Consider the following 24,819-nt stretch of genomic DNA (forward strand, 5'->3'; position numbering starts at 1 on the left):
CCTCACCAGTCTAACATCTTCTTTCAGTCACTTTTGCTGGATCATTATCTATCATATATTCCATAACTGCGGAGTTTTCCACCACAGCTCTCTAGTGGGACTTCTTTCCTTTCCTTTCTATACTCTTATTCAATGAACATATCAGCTCCTATTGGTCTAATGAAATTAATGCAGTAATGAATCATTGTCTGAATTGCATCAAAGGCTTTCTCCTTTGCTTCAGTTCCATGTCACCAATTGCTGAACATAACATATGTCTCAGAAACATCTCAATTCAATATGTCAAAACTAGAACTTTTCTTACCCTCTCCCTCAATGTTTTCCCTTCTTCCAAATTTCTCTACATCTGTTGAAGACCCTATGCTTCTTCAATTGTCTTATGTTCATAACCCTGGCATTTGTCCTCAATTTCTCCCTCTCCCTTGCTCCATAGTTTCAATGAGACATCAAAGCCTGCTGTTTCTACTCATATTGTTTCAGGCTCTCTTTTCCTCTCGTATAGTTTTCTTCAGTAGCTTCCTAATGATCTTTTGGCTTCCAACTTCTCACATCAGTCCATCTTACATCCTGAATTGAGTGATAGTCCTTAAGTATGTATCTGGTCATATGATTCCCCTACTAAATAAACTTTAGAGGTTTCCTACTATCTCTATGATAAAAATTAAACTCCTTTTTTTAGCTTTTCTAATCTTTCACAAAGTATAATCTAACAAGCAAGCAAATATATATACATACATACATACATACATATATATATAGATATATATATATATATATATAGTAAGCAATATAATGGATAGACAGGGGAAAATGAACAAAGGGAAGTTACTGGTTTTAAGAAGATTTGGGCAAGGGTTCCTATCAAAGGGATTTTAGGTGAGACTAAAAACAAGCTAGGAAGATCAGTAGTTGAAGGCATGAAGGAAGAGCACTTCAAGAACAGGGGACAGTCAGAGAAAACATCTGGAGCCAAAAGATGAAGTGTCTTGTTGTTGGAAATGTCATGTGGCCAGTGTCATTGAACAGAGAATACTTGTCAGGGTATAAGGTATAAAGAGAGGCTAGGTTTGCAGGAATATTTCAAATGCCTTTCTTTTTTTGAATATACATCTTTTGTTATTGTTGATGATTAAGTTCAGGTTTGTAGAGCATGTAATTTTGGACTGCATTTTGAATTACTTTTAGGGTATATTACTTAATTCTCTTCTATGGTTTCTCTTTGCTATGGAATAATTATGTTCTTTAAATTTCTTTTCCTTACAACTTGAGTCTTGTAGAAATCTGTTGCCATTAAAACTTAAATTTAATATTTATTCATGTTGGAACTTAAATCATAAGTTAAAATTTTTTAAGATTTGTCTTTTCTAAAGCAATTTATAAATTGTTTAGACTGGTTCTTTGTTTTTTATATATACAAAATCAAAGTATTTTTCTAGTATAATTTCTTGAACTATAGTGTTCAGGTTTTTTTTTTTTTTTAATTTGTTTTGCTTTCCTGGGAGGTTTATGGTCCTCATCTTACTTCTGTGCATCTTATCATAGAGGTAAAATGCTTTGGATTTTTTTTAGGTTTTTTTTGCAAGGCAAATGGGGTTAAGTGACTTGCCCAAGGCCACACAGCTAGGTAATTATTAATTGTCTGAGGCTGGATTTGAACTCAGGTACTCCAGACTCCAGGGCCAGTGCTCTATCCACTGTGCCACCTAACTGCCCCTAAATGCTTTGATTTTTATAGCATTCATGTGCCTTTTAAAATCATTGCCTTTTACTTTTATAAATTTCTCCATCCCTTCTACTCTAAGTATTTTTAAATTCCAAAAATCTATCTTTTATTTATTTAGAGAAATTATTTTTCTTGGATTCAATTTTAACCTATTTTCTAATTGAATTTTTAAATCCTTCAGTGAGATTTCTTTCTTTCTTTTTTTTTGGAGAAATTTCCATAGACACAGGATCCTCTAGTTCTTTAGGCACTGGTCCAGTTTCCTTCAGTTCATAGAATAATTATATTAGGGCTAACTTTCTCATCACCTTACTGGTGACTGTTGGTCAACTAAATACTAATAGTCAAATAGACATAAAAGACCTGGAAGTGGCAGCACCTTTTAAACTACCAGTTCTGCTTCCAATCCAGGCCTTAGAGCCAACATATAGAGAAACAACTTCTGTAAAGAAGGGGTCTGCCATTCTCACCAATGCCAACCAACTGCCACTCATAGGAAACCTACCTGAAGAAGCATGGAGCTTTCCATCTGAATTGCAGTTAAAAATCTTCCATATTTAATGTCTCCCCTATGAGAATGTGAGCTCCTTGAGAGCAGAGGCTGTCTCACACTTCTATTTGTATATCTAGTGTGGAATACAATTTTTTGTATTTAGTAAACATTTAATAAGTGTTTTGTTTCATTCATTTAAGAAGGGAAAGTATTATATCTTATGACATATAAATCTGTGTAGCAGGAACTAGGGAGAGGATTGTAAGATGGGTCCAAGAGAAAAGACTGAATTGGGTTGTTTCCCACTTGTAGAACTTGGTGGGGAAGGGTTTCTGAGTGCACACTTTAAGGATAAGAGTATTTTGGGGTTAGTTCATAAGGATTTAACTTTTCTGGCATTCTCTCTTTTTTACTTTGGTTTCAATTGTAACTGACTTATATTTGTTTCATGATTTCCCAGTCTCTTTTTTCTTTTGGATGGTTAAAAAGTTGAAAGGGTCAAAAAATGAATAATTTGCTATCTTCTTGATCATATTTTATCATAAGTACCAATAGAAAGTGCTGATTTTACTAAACTTGACTGAAAATATTGACTAAAAAATTAGAATCTGATACTATTATGTGGCTATCAACCTCTAAGTTAGATAATTTAACATGTATAATCACAGAATCTTGTAAAAGGAGGAATAGTCAAAATGTCTATTTTAAAAATGGGATAAAGAATTATTTTTCTTATATATTTCTAATAATTTTAAGAGAAATTATCTCCCATTATGTACATGATGCCAGGCACCTAACTATATATTAGGCATTGTTTTGAAAAAACATTAATGGGCATGGATAGTCTCAACCCATTCACTTAAATCAATAAAGTAAGCTTTCAGGCTGAGTAAAAATTAAGAAATATTCATATTTTAAAAGTATGTATGTAATTGAGCTCTCTGAGGCAATGGTCACACAAGTTAAAATTCATTAATTTGTTTGGAGAAATGCAAATTTTAAAAAGGAAAGAAAGAATGGATATTTAATTTGCTCTAGGGAAGAAGCAAATATTCTTTTAAGTACAACCAAGAATTTAATATCAGAGAAAAATTGTAAGTGAAAGCAATTATTATACATACATATATATATATATTTAAAATTTCCATCTTCTATTATATCTTTAACAGTATTATATTTTGCACCAAATCCAATACTGAATAATTGGACATTTCTCAAGGAAAAATTATTGCTGTATCTAACAAATGGTTCCAAATACTAGTTGCAATATATTGCTTCATGCATTTTAAACTTCAAATTTAGAAACTTCAAATTTAGATACTTCAATGTAATGAGCATATTTACAAATTATACTATTATCTTTTTATCTACCTTTATTTTTTATTAAATTTTATTTTTAATTTATGAAATAAGCATTTTCATAGCATAGGAGAATAATAAAAGATGATAAAAGATTAAATTAATGAATTTCAACTTGTGTGTCCACTGAATCAGAGATATTTCTTTGGATACAGATGACAGCTTCCTTCACAGATCATTTGTAGCAATTTGGGCATTTATGATTGTCAAAATGACCTGTCACTCAAAATTGTTTTAAAACAATATTGCCCTTACTGTATACAATGTTCTCTTGGTTCTGCTCATTTGACTCTTCATTATTTTGTACATATCTATCTATGTTTTTCTAAGATTGTTTAGCTCATTATTTCTTATAGCACAGCAGTCTTCCATCACAATCATATAACATAACTTATTCCATTTCCCCAACTGATGGGCATTCCCATATTTTCCGGTTCTTTGCCAACACAAAAAGAGCTGCTATAAATATTATATAACATATAGGTTCTTTTCCTTTTCCCTTAATCATCATTGGAAATATACCTAGTAATGGTATTGCTGGGTCCAAGGGTATACAGGCAGTTTAATAACTATTTGGGCTTAATTACAGATTACTGTCCAAAATGGTTGGCTTAGTTCACACAGCTCCATCAACAGTGAATTAGTGTCCCAATTTTTCCACATTCCCTCCAAAATTAGTTGCTTTCCCCTTCAATCATTTAGTCAGTCTGGTAAGTGCAAAATGATATCAATTTCTTCTACCTTTTAAGGTATTTTTCTAATTTGTTTAACAAAAAAGAGAAATGAAAGAAAAAATTAACAATCTAAATCTTATGAAATAACAATACAATCACTGGAAGATGACATAATAGGTTTATTAAAACTTCAAATAAAAGTTATACTCAACCTTACATAACAATGATTTCCTGTACTTTTATAAATCTGAAATAAGCTCTGGATAGTAAAGATTTTATTTCCTAGATTTGATTGTCTGATCACATGTATCATTCAACTTGGAAATTGTATAATAGTATTTTAAATATAAAAGTATACATTTGATGAATTTACCAGAACTATCTTTACAAATATAAATGAGTCTACTACCATGTAATCTAATTATTAATCTGTAGAGAATGTCTCTAACAAAATATGATTTAGTTAGAAGAGCAAGGAATCATTTATCTGGCAGATCTATAGAGGTGAAGAATTTATTTTTTAATATTCTCATTTTGTACAAATAATGTTTTTTACATTAATAAAATATTTTTGTTTAAGAGTAAATGAAATACCCCTCACCCCATAAATATAGACTCACTTGAGTGATAAAATAAATGGGAGAGAAAAAATTAAAATTCAAAAAAATAATAGTAATAATTGTAGGTATGGCCAGGTGGTACAATGGATGGAGCACCAGCTCTGGGCCATGAGTACCCAAACCCACATCCAGCCCTGTACACCCAACAATCACCCAGCTGTGTGACATGCAAACCACCTGAACCCCACTGCCCTGCAAAAACCAAAAAAAAAAAAAAGGGAAAAAAAGACCCAAAATAAAATAAAATAGTAATAATAGTAGGGGTGGCTGGGTGGTGGACAGAGTGGGTGGATCAAATTCTTTATGATAAGTCCATCACAAAAGTTACGTCCATATTTTTCCACTGTTGCCATTGCTGATCGCAACTCCCTCCTTTCGTATTTCTACACTACCATGTACTATATGTTCTCTCTATTTTCACTCTGACTCTGCTGTAGGGTAGCTGAGTGGAGCAGCAGACAGATCCCCAGCTCTGGGGATCTCAGGGCCAAGAGGCCCTGAGTCACCATACAACCCCTTAGGCCCAGCATCCACCTTGCCCTATAGTCCTGGATAGGCCATCCAATCCCAGCCCCTTGCAAGAAGTAAAAAAGAAAATGTGTTATATCTCTTCCCCCATGGTCCATCCTCTACTCCATCACTCACATCACCCCCTTGCCCATGTACCCACCTCTCCTTCTTACTCCAGATGCCTATACCCCATTGAGTATATATATATATATATATATATATATATATATATATGTAATATATATGTATATATCTATATGCTGTTTCCTCTCCTAACCACCTCTGATGAGAGCAAAGATTCCCTCATTCCCCCACCTTCCCCCTTTCCATATCATTGCAATAGCTCATTGTAATGAAGAAAAATCTTATTACATGAAATATCTTGGCCTATTCCCCCCTCTCCTTTTTCTTTCTCCCATTCCATTTCCCTTTTTTTCCTATTGACTCCATTTTTACACCATATTTTATCTTCGAATTGAGCTTTCTCCTGTGCTTCAACTATAAAAGCTCCTTCTACCTGCTCTACTAACTGAGAAGGTTCATAGGAGTATTATCAGTGTCATTTTTCTATGCAGGAATACATGCAGTTCATCATCAAATCCCTCATATTTTCCCCTTCTCCCCCAATCTCTATGCTTCACCCAAGTCCTGTATCTGAATATAAAGCCTTCTGTTCAGCTCTGGCCATTCCAAAAGAACATTTGAAATTCCCCTAGTTCATTAAAAGTCCATCTTTTTCCCTGGAAGAGGACATTTAGCCTTGCTGGGTAGTTGATTCTTGGCTGCATTCTAAGCTCTTTTGACTTCCGGTATATTATATTCCAAGCCCCAAGAGCTTCCAATGTAATTGCTGCTAAGTCCTGTGTGATTCTGAGTGCAGCTCCATGGTATTTGAACTGTGTCCTTCTGACTGCTTGTAATATTTTCTCTTTGACTTTGGAGTTCTGAAATTTGGCTATAATATTCCTAGGGGTTGGTGTTTTGGGATTTCTTTCTCAGTGGGGATCGGTGGATTCTCTCCATTTCTATTTTGCCCTCTGCTAGAATATCAGGGCAATTTTCCTGTAGTAATTCTTTGAAAATGATGTCAAGGTTCTTTTCCTGATCACGACTTTCAGGTATTCTAATAATTTTTAAATTATCTTTCCTAAGTCTGTTTTCCATATCAGTTGTTTTTTCAATGAGATATTTCACATTTTCTTTTAATTTTTCATTTTTTTGAAGTATTGATTACTGATTTCTGGTAAGTTCATCAATCTCCCTGAATTCCATTCTTTGTCTAAAGGATTTGTTCTCCTCAGAGAGTTTTCTTATCTCTTTTTCTATCTGGCCAATTTTGCTTTTTAAAGCATTCTTCTCCTCAATAACTTTTTGAACTGTTTTATCCATTTGACTTAAGCTGGTTTTTAGCATGCTATTTTCTTCAGCATCTTTTTGGATTTCATTGACTAGGCTGCTGACTTCATTTTCATGTTTTTCCTGCATCTCTCTCATTTCTTTTCCCAGTTTTTCTTCCAACTCCCTCATTTGATTTTCAAAGTCTTTTTGACCTCTGTCATAGCCTGTGCCAAATTTTTGTTTTTCTTGGAGTCTTTAGATTCAGGAGCTTGTGCTTCCTCATTTTCAGACTGAGTATTTTGATCCTTCTTGGGCTCATTTGCAAAATATTTCTCAATGGTGTTCCTCTTTTTTCTCTGCTTGCTCATTTTCCCAGTCTAATCCTGTTTTTGGGGTGCTTCCTGAGCTTTTGGGACACTCCCACAAGTGTCTCAGTATGTGAGGCTCTGTTCTCCCTCTTGGTCTGTGAATGACCACAAGCGCCCTCCTCTGCCATGGGGCTGAGGTGAGGGGGGGGGTCTCTGCTGTTCTATGGGGGGGGGGCCTAGACTGCAATCAGGATCTGAATGTGGTCAGAGCCCCAGAGTCCTGTTCCAGGGACAGAGGACAGAGCTCTGCAGTCTCTCTCTCTTCACTCCCCTCTGAGGTTTAATAGGCTCATGCCCTGGGGGGCTCCTGCTTATGGTCTCTGCCTGCTTCTGTTCCTGGAACTCAGCTGTGCTGGCCACCCTGCTCTCTGTGTGCCCTGAGGGCTGGGCTTCATGTGCTGGCTCTGGCAGAGGTCCCCTGCTGTTCCCCCAATTTGTGCCCCTTGCTCCCCCCAGGGCGTAGCTCAGGAAACTCCCCGGCTGCTGTCCCAGCTCTGGGGCTGCCTCCTGGAGGCTGAAGTTCTTTTGCTTTGGCAGGCTGCCCCTCCAACCCCTGGAGCAGAGCCTTTCTGCTCTTTTCCAGGTTAACTTGAGTAGGAGAACTGCCTTACTGGCTCCCTCTGTGGGTTCTGTCTCTCGAAAATTTAGTTAGAGCCCTTAGCTTATGAGTTTTATGAGAGAGAGAGAGCCTAAGACAAGATCCGTTCTTGTTGCCATCTTGGCTCTGCCCCCCCAGGCGAAGAATTTAAAACCAAATGAGGGAGAGAATATTATGAAATACAAAATGGATAATTTTGATTATATTAAATTGAAATGTTTCTGCAAAATCAAATTAATACAACCCAGATTAGAAGGTAAGTAGAAAACTGGGAAATAATTTTTCTACCAGTTTTTGATAAAGACTTCATTTCCAAAATATATGAGATACCTGAGTCAACTTTAAGACCACAGGTTATTCCCCAGTTATAAGTGGTCAAAGTTATATGAACAGGCAGTTTTCTGATGAAGAAAATGCTATCTATGGTCAAATGGAAAATATGCTCTAAAATCTCTATTGGCTTGAGAAATGCAAATTAAAAGCACTCTGAAGTTTCACTTCACACCTATCTGTCTGGTTAACACGATAGAAAAGTGACATAATAAATGTTGGAGGGGATGTGGATATGTGGGGTTTGATCCAACAATACCACTATTAGGTCTATATGTCAAAGAGATAATAATAAAAAGGAGAAAAAGACTCACAAATACAAAATATTCATACATTTTTTTCTGGTGGCAAAGAATTAGAAATCAAGGGGTTGCCCCTCAATTGGGGAAAGGGCAAACAACTTGTGGATATGAATGAAATGAAGAATTATTGTTCTATGAGAATTGTTGAGCAGGTAGATTTTAGAAATACCTGAAAAAGACATACATGAACCAATGCTGATGGAAGTGAGAACATTGTACCCATTAACAACTATACCGTGTGATTATAAACCATGGCTAACTTAGCTCTTCTCAGCAATACAGTGATCAAAGATAATTCAAAAAGACATGTGATAGAAAATGAAATCCACATCTAGATAAAGAACTATAGAATCTGAATATAGATCAAAGCATACTGTTTTCACTTTTTAAATGTTTTTTGTTTTTCCTTTCTTAGGATTTTTTCCCCTTTTGTTCTGATTCTTCTTTCATAACATAACTAATAAGGAAATAAGTGTAACATGATTGTGCGTGTATAATCTATATCAGATTAGGGTGGGGAAAGAAGGGTGGGAAGGGAGAAAACTTTACAAAAATGGAATGCTGAAAATTATCTTTACATATAATTGGAAATTCTTTACATATCATTAGAAAAATAAATAAAAATTTAAAAATAGGGCCCAGACAGTCCATAACTCCAGGTTGGTTTTGCAATTGAAATTGACTTGTTCTACTTATTTCTAGAAGGCAGAACTAGGAGCAGAAGGTAGATCATGTAAAACAGCAGATTTAATCTGCATATAAGGAAAACTTTCCTAACAATTAGTTATTCAAAAATGGAATGGATTGGCTCTGGAAGATGTAGAGTCACCTCATTAGGGATCTTTAAAGAAAAGGTTTAGTAACAACTTGCGAGGTATGATAGAAAGTATTTTTATTTATGAAAAACCATAACTTCATAAGAATTACTTGTACTTCTAAGATTTTGTAAATGTAAAGGTAAATTTATAGTATTAGGAAATATTACTATAAAGATTTTGTAAATCTAAAGGTAAATTTATAATATTAGGAAATATTACTAGAAAGATAGGTTATAACTAAAAGTTGATTTAGTTAAAAATAGAGAATTATTCACAATTTGAGGAAGACAAGGAATCATATAGTTATGAAGCTAACAAGAATTGTCTGGCTCTCTAAATTACTACTAATAAGAGAAACTAAAATGAACACAACTCCAATGTTCTACAGTGTTCTCACACCCATCAAATTAGCAAAGCTGAAGAAAGGTGAAAATGAGAAATGTTGAAGCAGTTGTAATAAAAAAGGTGTTATTGGAAGAGCTGTGAATTGGGCTGGCCATTCTAGAAAGCAAGGACAAACAGTAACAACAATGGAACTATGCCTAAACCTGTATGTATGTATATATATATATAGATATAGATATAGATATATATAGATATATATAGATATAGATATATATATATATATATATATATATATATACTCTTTAACCTACTGCAAGAGAACCCAGAAGTGTCAAAGTATATCCATGTATCAGTCACAGCATGGGATTTTTCTCATTTGTAAAAAAAATAATAGCTAGAATTTAAATATTTACAAAGACCTTTACGAATATTATCTCATTTAAAACAAAAACTTGGTCAGTTAGGTACTATTATTATCTCCATCTTATAGAGGAAACTGAGGCAAAAAGAGGTTAAATAACTTGCCCAGGGTCACAGAGCTAATAAGTTTCTGAAGCAGGACTTCAAGTCCAACACTCAATCCACTCTGCTACCTTGCTTGACATGATCTCTAATGTCTTTTCTAGCTCTCAATCTAAACCATATAATCATAAACTATAGATGGCTAACAATACAATCTCTGTGCTTAACTTCAAAACTTAGTGATAATATCATTAAGGGGAAGTAGAAGGAGCCAATTTATAATGCACCATTTTCTACTAAATTTATCTACCATATAAGATTTTATTTTAAAATGGACAAAAATCTAGTGGGAGAAAATACTGGGATGTAATCAAATAAACTAGGATTTGTTGTTCCAAAGAAGCAAGCAAATAGTACTAACTGAAAGTTTGAGCAAATTTAATGACAACCACAACTGAAGTAATCAATAAATATAGCTTAAGAAATTTACAATGGATTAATCTTATTAATTTTAAATGCAAAAAGTCTCACAAAACAAAACTAAAACAAAAGAACAGTTCCACAGAGCCAGATAGCAATATTACCAGAGATTTCCATGGGAAAAGTCCAGGAAAAACACCAAAAAACCAAATAGAATGTGATATAATACTTAATCATGAAAACAATTAAAATATAAAAATATAATTTTACCAAACTCTTACAATGCCAGAATATAATTATTCATTTATATTTAGTTCATGCACCTGGATATTAGGCATTTTGTTTATGAAATAACACACATAAAACTCATTTTGGCATTTTTGTTTCATTCATTTTCAACCAAACATCCATATTCATTTAAATTCATATAAGAACTGAAACAGTTTCACCTAAATCAAATTTTCTACAAGTTAAAATATACCTCCTATACTTGATATGATTGTAAAAATACTTTGATCTCTATTCCCAAATTTATTCCTGTGTAATCCATGACAAAATATAATGTGATTTACTGTATCTTTATATGACAGCCAAGCAGCCAGAGAACTTAATAATTTGCATAAGAAAAAACTTTCTGTCCCCAAAATACATAAACCATAATCAAAGTCTTCTATTAACATATTACAATTAAGCATATACAGCATTATCATAAGATCTTCAACACATTTCACATTTTCTCATTTTTAAATATATTTGACGCATTTAAACACATTTTGATATTGCAAGGAATTCATTCATTAATTATTTTTTTCTGATTAGATGCTACTATCCCACCAAGACTGGCAATGCAAGGGCTACTCATAGGCCTAAAACCATTAAGGCCAGCAGGAGATTTTTGCCATGTTAAATTTTTGGTTTCACCTGGTTTGTACCTTCTTAGACAATCCAATCTTTCAATCCTGGGGTCTCACTTTCCTTGTTAAACTATAGAAGGTACTCACAAATCTGCTTAATCAACTGTATTTCTGAACTTCCAACCTCATGAGATCAGTCATCACCCCACCCCCGAGTTTGAAGGAATTATAGGTATGTACCCAACCATGCAATGTGAAAGTGACTTTAGGAGGCATGGGGAAAAGCTAGAAAAAATGATTGCAGCCTCTGGAGATATATAATATTTTGTACAAAAGACAAGAGGTCAGTGTCACTAGATTAAAAGGAAATGGTGAGGAATAAAGGTTTAAGAAGACTAGAAAGGAAGGAGAGGACTAGTTTATGAATGACTTTGAATGCCAAACAGAGCATCTTGTATTTGGTCTTGGAGGAAAGAGAAAGCCATAGGAGTTTATTTAGCAGGGGTGGAGGTGGAGAGTAGCATCAGACATGTTCATTTAGGGAAAAAAACACTTTACAGGGTGAATGAAAGTTGGAGTGGGGAGCGATTTGAGGCAGGTCCCTGACACAGCAGCAGACGATTGCAGTAATCAAGATAAAATAAGGTACAACAGAAAGGTGACAGTGTCAGAGAGAAGGCCTATTAGGGATTTGCTTAAAGATGAAAATGACTGACCTTGGCAATAGCTTGAATGGCAGCAGGGTGGAGGGAGCTGGTGAGGTGGTTAAGAGATAGGAAAGAGTCCAGGATGACCCCTACACACTGCTTATTTCCTTCTTCCCTTTCTTTATGTCCCAAGTGCCTGGAATAGCACTCTAAATATAGTAGGAGATTGGATTTTACTATCAGAGTCTTTGGAAATACCAGATTAACTTAATGCATGAAGGTAGAATTACTAAAGGCCTCTGCCCTATAGCTGTAGCATTTCAAAACTAGTAACAGACTTTCAAATTACACTGGAATATTCTCACTGTCCTATTGTAGAATTACCTTATTATAAAGTTCTTTTTTGCTTCAGCCCAGATGATCTAAAAGCAATGTACTTTATTTTGACTCAGTCTTGAATATGAATTTTGTCTTTTAATAATTTTTACTAGATCTAAAATAACTTCACATACTTTTACATTAGTTCCCAAGTTCCAAAGACTTAATAATTAAATAATAATAAATAATAAATAAATAACATATAAATAATAAACAAATAAACAAATAAATAATGAATAATAAATAAGGATTTTTGATAGGATTTATTATGAAGTGGAGAGTTCAGATTTAATTACAGTGTGGTAGTGATTCATTTTTCTGGCAGGATACATAAAATCTCAAGTAGGAAACATATTGTGATTACTTACTTTATACTTTCTCAATTCCCAGTAAATAGTTTATATTACACCAAGCCAGAATTTAATTATATACTATTTCATACTATTCCAGTGTAGTAGATATAGTGCCGAGTCACTTCCTGAGTTCAAATTTGTCCTCAGACACTAGCTGTGGGACCCTGAGCAAATCATTTAATCCTGTTTGCCTCGGTTTTCTCCTTTGTAAAATGAACTGAGGAAGGAAATGACAAATCATGCTGGCACTTTTCTCAAGAAAGCCCCAAACTAGATCATGAAGAGTTAGACATAACTGAAACAACTGAATAACAACAAATATTATTCTCTATTCTATATTAGTCATATTTGTTAGATTTTTTCTTCCAAATTTTATTGTAAACTTCCTGTATATCTCATAGTAGCTACTACTATTTTATATGTATCTATATGTAGATAGATATATGCACATACAATTACAAAATATATATATACACTATTACAATTACTATATACATACACACACACACACACACACACACACACACACAATAACAGAAGCTACTATGTTACAAGATAAGATAGTGTGTACTTTGTAAATACTAAATGATAAAAAGGGAAAGTAGAAGTACTAACATGGTATAGCTCTAATATTCTGGCAACTCACATACCCCCAAAACAAACTGACCTCTAACAAATTGTCCTCAATGTCAATGAACAAATATTAGGGTGGAGAAACCATGGAGCTAATTTTATAGCTAATCTATATTTTAAAACTCATATGAATATAAAATAATAATCCTTCCTTAAAATATAACCAAACTTCTTTATAATTGATCATGCAGCCACAAATTGAGTAAACAAAATGATAACTGAAAAAATAACTAGTTCTCACTAAAAATATGTCAAGCCTGGTTAGAAAAGATCATACCATTAAAAAATTAAAAGAGAAGCAACTAATAAACATTTTATAGCTTTGGGAAAGGAATGAATTCTTAAATATACTAGGGGATAAAGGCAATTACAAAAGATGACAAAATTTTGATTATATAAAATTGAAAAACTTTTCTATAAACAAAATTAATGCATCTAGTATGAGAAGGGAAACAGTTGGGGAAAATCTTTGTATCAAATATCTCTGATAATAAAATCTTGGTATTTAAGATATAGATAACATACAAATATATATATACACAAGTCAACAAACATTTATTAAATATGTATTATGTACCAGACATTATATTAAGTACTAGGGAATTCAAAGACAGGCAAAAAACATTCCCTATTCTCAAGAAGCTCATAGTTTAATGGGAGGGACAATATGTAAAGAATTATGTGTATCTAGATTTAAGCAAGACCTTAAGCTAGTACTTAGACTATGGAGGGCATTAATTTAAGGGTTTGTGATTTTGCTGGTCTCTTTCTTCTACTAACGCAGACAACAATATCTTTATTCTTAAGAATAAATTAATGAAATAGAACTTAATTTGTATCAATAACTGTGCTAAGCACTGAGAACACAAATAAAAAAAGCAAAAATATTTCCTGTCTCATGGAACTTTTGTTTTAATAGGAGAAGATAAGACATAGAGGGAACAAGCTGGTTAGAGTGGAATACCATGGCTTGAAATGTCACAGGGACTGTGAGGAGTCATTGGAGAGTAGATTATCATGCCCTTTCTAATAGCATAGTACTAATTTAATTATGTTTACCCAACTGGAAATAGAGGGAAGGGGAAGGGAAGCAGATGGCACTCATGAGATAGCAAGGCCATTGTTAATGAGAATAAAATGTTATGGAGAGGGATTGGCCTGTTCTGACATAAAATACCATAAGAAAGACTCCACAGTGAAGACTACAGGGGCCCAGGGTGGAAGGTCTGGAGATGAAATGTTACATTCCCTTCATCCCAGTTTCTGAGAGTCTAAAGTTCAAGGAGATGATCAAAGAGTAAATTGTTAGATGATTTGGATTTTTTCTATTCTGGTATTGCTAAGAAAGCTGTAAATAAAGTAAATAAAGAACTGTAAATAAAGAACTGACCTAAATGCAAATGTGGCCTTAGACATTTCTGAGCTGTATGACCCTGGGAAGGTCACTTAAGGTCTCTTTTTTTTAGAAATATTTTATCTATTTTGAGTTTTACAATTTCCTCCCTATTCTTGCTTCCCTCCCCCACCCCCTACAGAAGGCAGTCTGTTAGTCTTTCCATTGTTTCCATGGTATACATTGATCTAAGTTGGATGTGATGAGAGAGAAACCATATCCTTAAGGAAGAAACATAAAGTATAAGAGAGCAAAATTACATAATAGGATAACTTGTTTTTTAATTAAAAGTAATAGTCTTTAGTCTTTGTTCAAACTCCACAGTTCTTTCTCTGGATACAGATGGTGTTTTCCATCGCACATGGAGACCTTCAGTAAACTGAAGCTATGCTGGATCTTGAAGAACAGGCATATGATACATGGCTGAGTTTATACTTAAAGCCTTGTTAGACTGGCAGAAGAACCAGTTTGAGCTCATCCTCTGCCCCTCCTCAAAGTGAAGCAATGGATGGAACTTAGAGAAGATGGTTTAAATAGTCATACTGAAAACTATATAGTAGTACTCAAAATAACACTTGTGGAGCACAAATGCTTTACAAACATCTCATTTAATTCTCACCATTGGTTTTTTGAGGCATCTGCTACTTTTTACTGATGGCCCTACCAAGTGGTTCATGTTTTATTAAGTATCCAGAGGAATATAATTGGAGTGATGCCTTAAGTATTTATCAATAAACAATTAAAAGCCTATTTTTTTGGTGGAAGAGAAAATACATAGCTTTTCCATATCTTTTATCTATTATTTTGTACTTAAGTAATTTTTTTAGGAAAGATGCTTAATCCCTTTGAGGAAAACTCCATATATGATTCAAACCCCAAATTTTTTTAGGAGGTTTTCCTGAAATAATTCCAAAAACTAGAGTATAAGAAAAACCCCCTGTCACCTAATCTGTGTGTATCCCAAGCAGAAGCCTCTTATAGTCAACTACATAGTACAGTAGATAGCATACTGAACTTGGGAGTCAGGAAGGCCTGACTTCAGATTTGGCCTCAGGCACTCAGCTGAATGATTCTGGGCAAGTCACTTAACCCCTATTTGGTTTAATTTCTTGATCTGTAAAAATGAAAATAATGATAGTACCTATTGCTAGGATTGTTGAGGATAAAAGAATATTTGTAAAAAAATTTAAAAAACTGTTTTAAAGTACTTTTGCAAACCTTAAAAGTTCTATGTAAATGCTAACTTTCATCACCATTATTACTTTAGCAAAGCTTAAGAAATATGGCAAAGTACTCCATTTACTCAACATGAAAGTATATTATAGTAAAAAGATTAATTCTAGTTCATAATTACTTCATAAATTACAAAATAAGAATTCCCTAAGGGTAAAAAGGTCAATAGTTTAAAATACTTTCTCTGAGTTTTAAAGTTATGACTTTTTAAACAAAAGTTATATATACAGTGAGTTCATTTGGATAGTTTACCTTTTCCAGAGTTAATTCTGTTTCAGATGCATGTGTCATTTTCATTTCTAACTTCATCTTTTCTGAGTCAGCTTTCAATTTGTTTACAAGGGTCTCATGTTCTCTAGCTATTCGTTGCTTTTCCTCTTCCCGGAGAAGTCCAAGTTCTACGAGCTGCTGTTTCCTTTGAGAGTTTACTTGAATCAATTCTTCTCTCAATTTGTGAACTTGAGCCTCCATATCAGAGATAACCTATTTTTTAAGAGAGGGATTCTTATTAGAAAGTAGCATTCTTAAAAAAAAAGTCTTAAGATTAGCAGATCTTTTTTATAATGGCAAAGAAGTGAAAATTGAGGGCATGCCCATCAAGTGGGGAATGGCTGAACAAGTTATGGTATTTAAATGTTATGCAATACTATTGTTCTATAGGCAACCATGAATAGGGTGCAGCTAGGTGTCCATAGGCAATAGAGCACTAGCCTCAGAGTCAGGAGGACCTGAATTCAAATTTAGCCCCAGACACTTAATAATTCCCTAGCTGTGTGACCTCAGGCAAGATATTAACCCCATTGCCTTGCAAAAAAAATAAGAAAGAAAGCTCAAGTGTTTGGATTCTAGAGAAGCATGGAATAAATTACAGGAACTGATGCTGAGCAAAGGCTGCAGAACCCAGAAAACACTGTACATATTAACAACAGCATTGTGAGTTGATCAATCTTTATGGATGCAGCTCCTCTCAGCAATTCAGAGACTAGGACAACCCTAGAAGATAAGCTATGGACAATGCTAACCCCATCCAGAGGAAGAAAAACAATACAAAACAAACAAAAAACTCCAAAAAGCCAACAGAATCTGAATAAACACTATATTTACTTTTTTTTTAAAAAGCTCTTATCTATTTCTTTTCTATATCATGGTTTTCTTTCTTTTTCCTCAGTCCTTATTTCTCATACCAAAAATGACTAATCTGTCAACTGTTAAATCCTCGCTAAAGGGGGGGGATGGGAAGGGAGGGTGAAAGGAAATTATGTAACTTAAAATATGCATATGCATGTGGATGAATGAATATGGAGAAATAACAATAAAAAATTATGAAGATTAATGGAAACACATTTTCATTCTCCTTCCTTCCTCCTTCTATCTACACCTCCCAGTCTTAAGGAAATCTTTGAATTACTCACAAATTACTAAGAACATGAATTTATTTCTTCCATTTTGGATGGGAGCACCTTGCCAAAACTTCCTGAAGCATTCAAAAGAGTGATCATGGGATTAGGCAAGTTGTTCTTTCAACTGACATTAAATAAATTAAAATTTCTCCACAAAGGAGCCAGGACAACATGGATGGATATCAATAATTTAAAAAATGAAATATTAATATTAGAACTAATGTAGGAAATTAGGAACCATAGATTAAAATCATAAAAAAATCCATATTTTATCATATCTAAAAGAATAAATAAGAGAATGAAAACCCTATATTTTATAATTTTATATCTTGAAGAATTCAATCATTTCCACATGAAATTATTGAACTATAGATACTCATACCTGAAACTATTAAATTAGAACTGACAATCACTCTGGGACATTTCGTTTCAAACAAACAAGAAATTTATTGATCTGTTGATCAAGGACACTGGAGATAGTCGAGTAATCCATTTCAAGCCTGACTCTGAAGACAATGAAGTCTTACAATTGGTTCTACTGCTGTGCTAAAATGGTTTGAAAGTGATGACTCTGCCTTTCATTTTCTAGTGGAAATGGCCTCACAGATGTTCCTAATATTATTTCTATCCATTTGTTTCTGACCTAGACATTTAGGGATGAACATTTCCATAAAAATAAAAGTGATAGCAAAATAGTCCCTTCTGCTCCTTTTGTTTTAACATGATCTGATTCCATGCTCAAGTATATAGTATACCAATACAGAAGGGGAAAATGGAGAGAAAAGGCTGGTCAATGTCAGGCAAGTCTGCTGTTGTGATGTCAGCAGATGATTCTACTGAGCGTGGCACAAATCTGATAAAAAAAACTAACATGATATTAACTCTGTCTTAGTTAAGACATACAATTAAGAGGTTCAAATTTTACATTAAAAATTTTACTTATTTATGAAATATCTCAAGACTAATGTGTGGATTTTTCATTATAATTAATAAAAAAAACCCCACAATCCTATTCTAGGCTTTCTAAATAACAGCAGTTTCAATCAGGGCACAATATGATGAACATTGTTTAGATAGGGTGTTTATTCTCATTTTTTTAAATAAAAGAATTTTTAAAATAATTTTTCTTAAAAAAGAAATTTTTCTTTTAAACCATATTTTATTTTTTTTCAATTACATATAAGGTCATTTTTTAACATTATTTAGTTTCAAATTTTTCCCCCTTTTCCCTCCTCTCCCTCCTCCCTCATACATATGGTAGATAATTTTATATGGTTTACATATAATATATAGTATATATAAATATATACATACAATTATATAAAATATATTTCCATATTAAATTATGTTCTTACATACTGAATTTAACCAAATGAGCTTTTTCAAACTGAAAGCAAAATTTGATATCTAATCACCAAATTAAAGGAAAAAATAAAAATTAAAGAGTTTAAAGTTAAAGAGATGAAATTCAGGTGATGAAAACTGAAAAACTGGTTTAAAAAGCTACCAATCTTCATTTATAGTGGGAATTTCCTAATTGGATCCACAAATCAAAGAAATTGCAGGTTAATCAACCAATGAATAAGAATTAAATGACTACTATGCTTTCATCATTGTGATGGGTGCTGGCCACATGAAAACAAAGGGTAAATATCGCTGCTCTCAAGAGCCTGGGAGAGTTTCAACATCACTATAATTTCAATACATATACTAGTAAGTATTAGTATTATAACTTCTATTTCTTGCCCTTCCCTGCCCCCTGTACTAATCAATCAGCGGCCTTCTCTCATTCTTTTTATCTCCATCCTCAGCAATATGACTCCAAATTTTTGAGATCAGTAAAAATGATTATAGGCATATGAAGAAACATCATATCCTAGTTCTCCCCATAATTCTGACAAAAACTTAAAAAGTTCAAGCACTAGACCAAAATATCATAGGCTCTGTGGGTATTCTGGCCAAGAAGGTACCCTGCAATACTTTCTAGTATCTGGATTGAATTGGGCTATGTGTTAATGTAAGAAGCTGTCCTAGTTCCAGCAGGGATGGACTTTGTAGGAGAAAGAATAGTTAATTGATAGTTCTGCACTCAGTTTTGTACTCAGTTCTGCACTCAGGTTGCAGAATGAGGGTGGACTGAGGAGGGATTCAATATTAGAAGGTGGTTAATTTACGCTTGCATGGTAGCAAGGACACTTGATGACTCAGGTTGTGAACTAAAAAAGGAAAAGAAACAGGAGAGAACAATTACAAGTGTCTGTGATCATGGGATGTGATCTCAAATTTAGCACCTACTCTGGGACTATCAGCAGAGTCATCAGTGCAGGAAAGACTAAGTGGGTGGGAAGATGGTAGTAGTAAAGCTAAAAAGCTCCCAGAGCTTTTCCCAAAACAACTTTGAATGAAGACTCTACACAGATCGTCAAACCACAGAACTCCTCCAAAAAAAGTAGTGAAACAACTTTTTAGTGAGCTATATTACAAAAATTTCAGTATCAAGTAGATAAAAGGGTTGTGTAGCCCAGTGCCGGCAGGAGATGTAGGAAGCCAGTGAGACTCTCAATCATGATGCAACTTAGATTCTAGTTGGCTTAGGGGCAGCTCAAGTCCCTGAACATGGCTCAGGTCCTGGCTTGCAGATAGATCCTAGCTCGCAGCTCAGGTTCCAGCATGGCTCAGGTCCCAGCTCAACAGGCCAACAGAGATGGCCTAAACCACAGCTTGGAGAGCATGATCAAGCCCCAGAATACTGGTACAGCATTAGGCTACCTAGTGCAGGGGGAAAACTACAGACATCCAGTCCTCAAAATAAAATGTTTTAGTCTACCTATAATATATAGTATATACTCAACTATCAAAATGAGCAAACAATCAAAATAAAACATAACAAAAAATGCTAAGCATTGACAGTTATTATTCTGATGGAGACAATAAAAATGCCAGAACAGAAGAAGAAAACAGTAACAATATGTCTATTTATGAAGCTTCAAAGGATTTATAAATTGGTCTCAAACATAAATTCTTGAAAGAGTTCAGAGAGGATTATAAAACCAAAGAAAAGAGGAAGAAGAAAAATAGAGAAAAGAAATGAGAGTTATGCAGAATTATGAAAAATTGAAGAAAACAATAATTTTAAAAGTTAAACTGAATAATTAGAAAATAAAATTGAACAACTGGAAAAGGAAAACAAGTCACTAAAAGTAAAATTAACCAATTGGAAAAGGAAATAGAAAAACTAACTGAAGAAAAGAAAAGAAAACTCTTAAAAACTAGAATTGGACATTGGGAAATTAATAATTCTATGACACACAAAAATTCCACTAAACAAAACTAAATGGCTAAAAAAATAGAAGGACATGTAAAATACTTCTTTAGACTAAGTCGGTGGCAGCAATTTGGTCATTCTGAACCCACAAAACCTTCTAGCTGATTGACAAGGGGCTGGGCCAGCAATAGTCAGAATAAGCCTGCCATTATATAACCCAAATCCAAACTAGAATCAGCAGTTAAACTTTACTCTAGATATGACCAAATGGGATATATTAAAAACTTTAAAGGTCCTTTGTCTGAACACACACTGAGATCCTTGAAAAATATAGTACCCAAATCCTAAAAAAAAAAAATCAACATCAGCACCAAAGAGAATACAAATCAGGGCCAAACAAGGACTAATCTTTTCCTCCAAAAGTGCAAAAAGCCTAGGCAGTGAAGTGGGAAGATGGGTTAAATTATGAACAAATTCCCTTTCACCACCTCCTTCTTTGTAAAGATGAAATAGGGAACAAGAAGAAAACAGGATAAAATGAATGGAAACAAGCAATTAACAATAACAAACATGAAACAAATTCACTAATAGAATGGAAAAAGAATGGATTTTATCATTTAACATTTTTTTTAGGTTTTTGCAAGGCAAATTGGGTTAAGTGGCTTGTCCAATGCTACACAGCTAGGTAATTATTAAATGTCTGAGACTGGATTTGAACCCCGGTACTCCTGACTCCAGGGCCAGTGCTCTATCCACTGTGCCATACCCTTTGATCTAGCAATACCACTAGTGGATCTGTACCCTGAAGAGATGATGAAAAATGGTAAAAACATCACTTGTAATATTCATAGCAGCCCTGTTTGTGGTGGCAAGAATTGGAAATTAAGTGAATGTCCTTCAATTGGGGAACAGCTTAACAAACTGTGGTATATGTGTGTGTTGGAACACTATTGTTCTATTAGAAACCAGGAAGGATGGGAATTCAGGGAAGCTTGGAAGGATTTGCATAACTGATGATGTGCAAGATGAGCAGAACCAGAAGAAAACTGTTTACCCTATGGGCAACATGGGGGTGATGATCAAACTTAATGGACTTGCTCATTCCATCAGTACTACAATCAGGCACAATTTTGGGGCATCTGTGATGGAGAATACCATCTGTATCCAGAGAAAGAATTCTGGAGTTTAAAGAAAGACCAAAGGCTATTACCTTTGATTTAAAAAAAGTTATCCTATTATGTAATTTTCCTATCTCTTATACTTTGTTTCTTCCTTAAGGATATGATTTCTCTCTCATCACATCCAATTTAGATCAATGCATAGCATGGAAACAAGGTAAAGACTAACAGACTGCCTTCTATTGGGGTTGGGGCAGGGAAGCAAGATTGGGGAAAAATTGTAAAATTCAAAATAAATAAAATCTTTATTAAGAAATAAGAATATAAAATATTTCAAATGTTAATGTCTTTTTTGAATGTACAGCCAGTATAAATAAGTCCTGATGTATTTTTGAAATGAAGTTCTTTTAGATCTTAAAGGATTTGAAATAGTGTATTTTTTTCAGTTGTGTTTTTTTTTTTTTTTTGGCAAGGCAATTGAGTAAGTGACTTGCCCAAGATCACACAGCTAGGTAATTATTATGCGGCTGAGTCTGGATTTGAACTCAGGTCTTCCTGACTCCAAGGGCGGCGCTCTATCCATTGCGCCACCTAGCTGCCCCCTGAATAGTGTATTTTCAATGGTACATCATTCCTTAAATCTCCTTGTTTTGCAAATGATTATCTGTGATGTTTGTAAAACTGTACCAAGAATAAGGCCATAAACAAAGCAGTTTCATAAATTTTAGTATACAATTGCAATATATTATTTTAAAAAGACAGGCTTTATGTTTTCCCATTATGTATGGATAGAAAAAAGCAAATAACTAGGAAAAAATAAATCAAGCTTAAGGCACCATGGAAAACAATATCAATACTTAATATAATTACACTGGATGACAGTATTTTAATGCTATAAAGGAAAGTTAATAAAACCGAGAGAAAAATAACGCATAAAACAAGTGGTTAGAATCCAATAAATGACTTTCAGACACAAAGGAAAACAAAAAAAAGCTAGAAAGAAGTTAAAGATTTGAATAGAATTTTGAAAAAGTTAGTGATAGAAAGATAGATTTCTGAAAATTACTGAATGTAAATAGGGAAGAGTTTGCATATTACTCAAGCTCAGGATCACGCCTTTTAGAAGTTCAATTTGTATTGGAGCATAAAAATTACACAAATGATAAAAAGAAGAAACATTAAAGGCTTCAATATAGCCAGTAGAATATAATGCAGTAGAAATGACATTTATTAAATGGTCATTGAAAAATGAATTAAAACTATTGAGATTAAATAATTAAATTATAATTGGTAAGACAAAGGACATATTATAAACACAACTAAAGGTTCCATCAGAGAAAATTATATCAATGAAATAACACTTAAAAACTAATAGGATATAGTAAAATAGTACTTACAGGAAAATTTCTGTCTTCAAACACATCAACAAAAACCAAGAAGAAAGAAGAGTGCAATCAATGTTTTAAAGTTAACAAATAAAAAACTCCAACTAAACACTAAAGCAGAAATTTAAAAAATCAAACAAGTGATTAACAAATTGAAAGTAAAAACTTCATTGAGTTAAAAATGAAACTAGAAGGTATAAAAAGAAAACTAACACATAGGCAAATTAGGAGAGCATAGAACAGTTCACCTGTGAGATCTATGGATAAAGGAAAAAATTTACAACGAAACAACATATATAGAGAGCATTGAAAATGTAAAAATGAATCATCTTGATTATATAAAATTAAAATTTTTGCACAAAAAATGAAAATCAATGAAAATTAAAAGGAAAGCAGAAAACTTTTTTAAATAGCAAGTATCTCTGATAATGGCTTCCTTTCTTTGAATGCATATAGAACTGAGTAAAATTTACAATCATTACCCAATAGTTAAATGGTCAAAAGATATGACCAGGTAGCTTTTAGACAAAGAAATTAAAGCTATCTTTACTCATTTGGGGAAAATGCTCTGAATCACTATTGGCCTAAGAAATGCAAATTAAAACAACTCTGAGATATCACTTCAGATTTATCTGATTGGTTAAAATGACAAAAAGGTGGAAATGATAAAATGCTTGAGTGGAGGTAGGAAAATTGGAATTTCCGATTTTTTGAACTTCTAAATATAATAGAAAAAAAAGCAGATCAGGAACCTTTCACAGTGATGGGTAGAAAACAAATTCTTACCCAAAATAAAGAACAATTACACAAAAGACAAAATAGATAATTTTGATTTTCTAAATCTGAAATCTTTTTGGATAAACAAAATTAATGAATTTAACTTAAAAAAGGAAGGCATCAACTATGGAAAAGTATCTTTGCAACAAATATATAAGTAATTGGAAACTAAGACGTAAAAACAACTACCCAATATATATATATACATATATATATATGTGTATATATATATATATATATATATATATACATATATATGTATGTAAATGAGATCAGGTATCATTCTCCAATAAAGAAGTGGTTAAGGGATATGAACACACAGTTCTCAAAGAAAGATTTACAAATAGTTAGCAATTTAAATGAACTGAGAAAAGAAAATGAAAACAACCAAAACAAAAATTAAGAAGAAAAAATATTGCAATATTCACTGTTATGATAGCTAAGAAATAGGCAAACTAATATATTTTTGGGGAAACTATGAATTAGCACACAACTATTCTGGAAAGCACTTTGGCTTGGGAATTGAGGGGGTGGAGGCAAGATGGTGGTGTTAAACTAGGAAGCACCCAGAGTTTTCCCAAATCATTTTTCAATGAAGCCTCCACATAGACTCTAAAGTTGCAGAAACCTCCAAAAAAAGAATGAAAAAGTTCTCAACCTTTCAAAAAATGAATGAAAAAAGTTCTCAAAATATCATGGAGGAACTTCAGTAAAGGTCTATCCCACAGGGATAGAAGAGGAATAATACCTAATAGAGATGGGAGAGTTGGAAATATAGAAGGAGGCACTTAGCCATAGTGTAGCTGAGGTTCAGGCTCAGCAAGCCAGTAGTGCGGCAGGCCAGCAGTGAGGGTCCCAACCTCAGTTCAGAAAACAAAGTCTGAGCCCCTGTAACACTGATTTAACAGCCAATACTGGGTTGGGCTACCTGCTAGCAAATGAAGCATAAGTAACACCACTAAGCCAAGGACTAGCCCAAGGTACAAAAAAAGTTGGAACTATAGTTGAACTCTGCTCCTATCA

The 24,819-nt window shown here is 33.6% G+C and overlaps 1 protein-coding gene across 8 annotated transcripts in view; it reads right to left on the reverse strand.

The window, feature by feature from the left end:
- Nucleotides 1–24,819, reverse strand: part of CEP112 (centrosomal protein 112) — a 644,230-nt gene that overhangs the window by 275,035 nt on the left and 344,376 nt on the right. For all 8 annotated transcript variants that reach the window (XM_074224744.1, XM_074224743.1, XM_074224738.1 and 5 more), the window contains one exon: nt 16,104–16,334. In XM_074224744.1, coding sequence (XP_074080845.1) covers nt 16,104–16,334 — 231 coding nt within the window. The remainder of the gene's footprint in view (nt 1–16,103; nt 16,335–24,819) is intronic.

Source organism: Macrotis lagotis, chromosome 2, assembly GCF_037893015.1.
Source record: "Macrotis lagotis isolate mMagLag1 chromosome 2, bilby.v1.9.chrom.fasta, whole genome shotgun sequence".
Classification (NCBI taxonomy): Eukaryota; Metazoa; Chordata; class Mammalia; order Peramelemorphia; family Peramelidae; genus Macrotis; species Macrotis lagotis.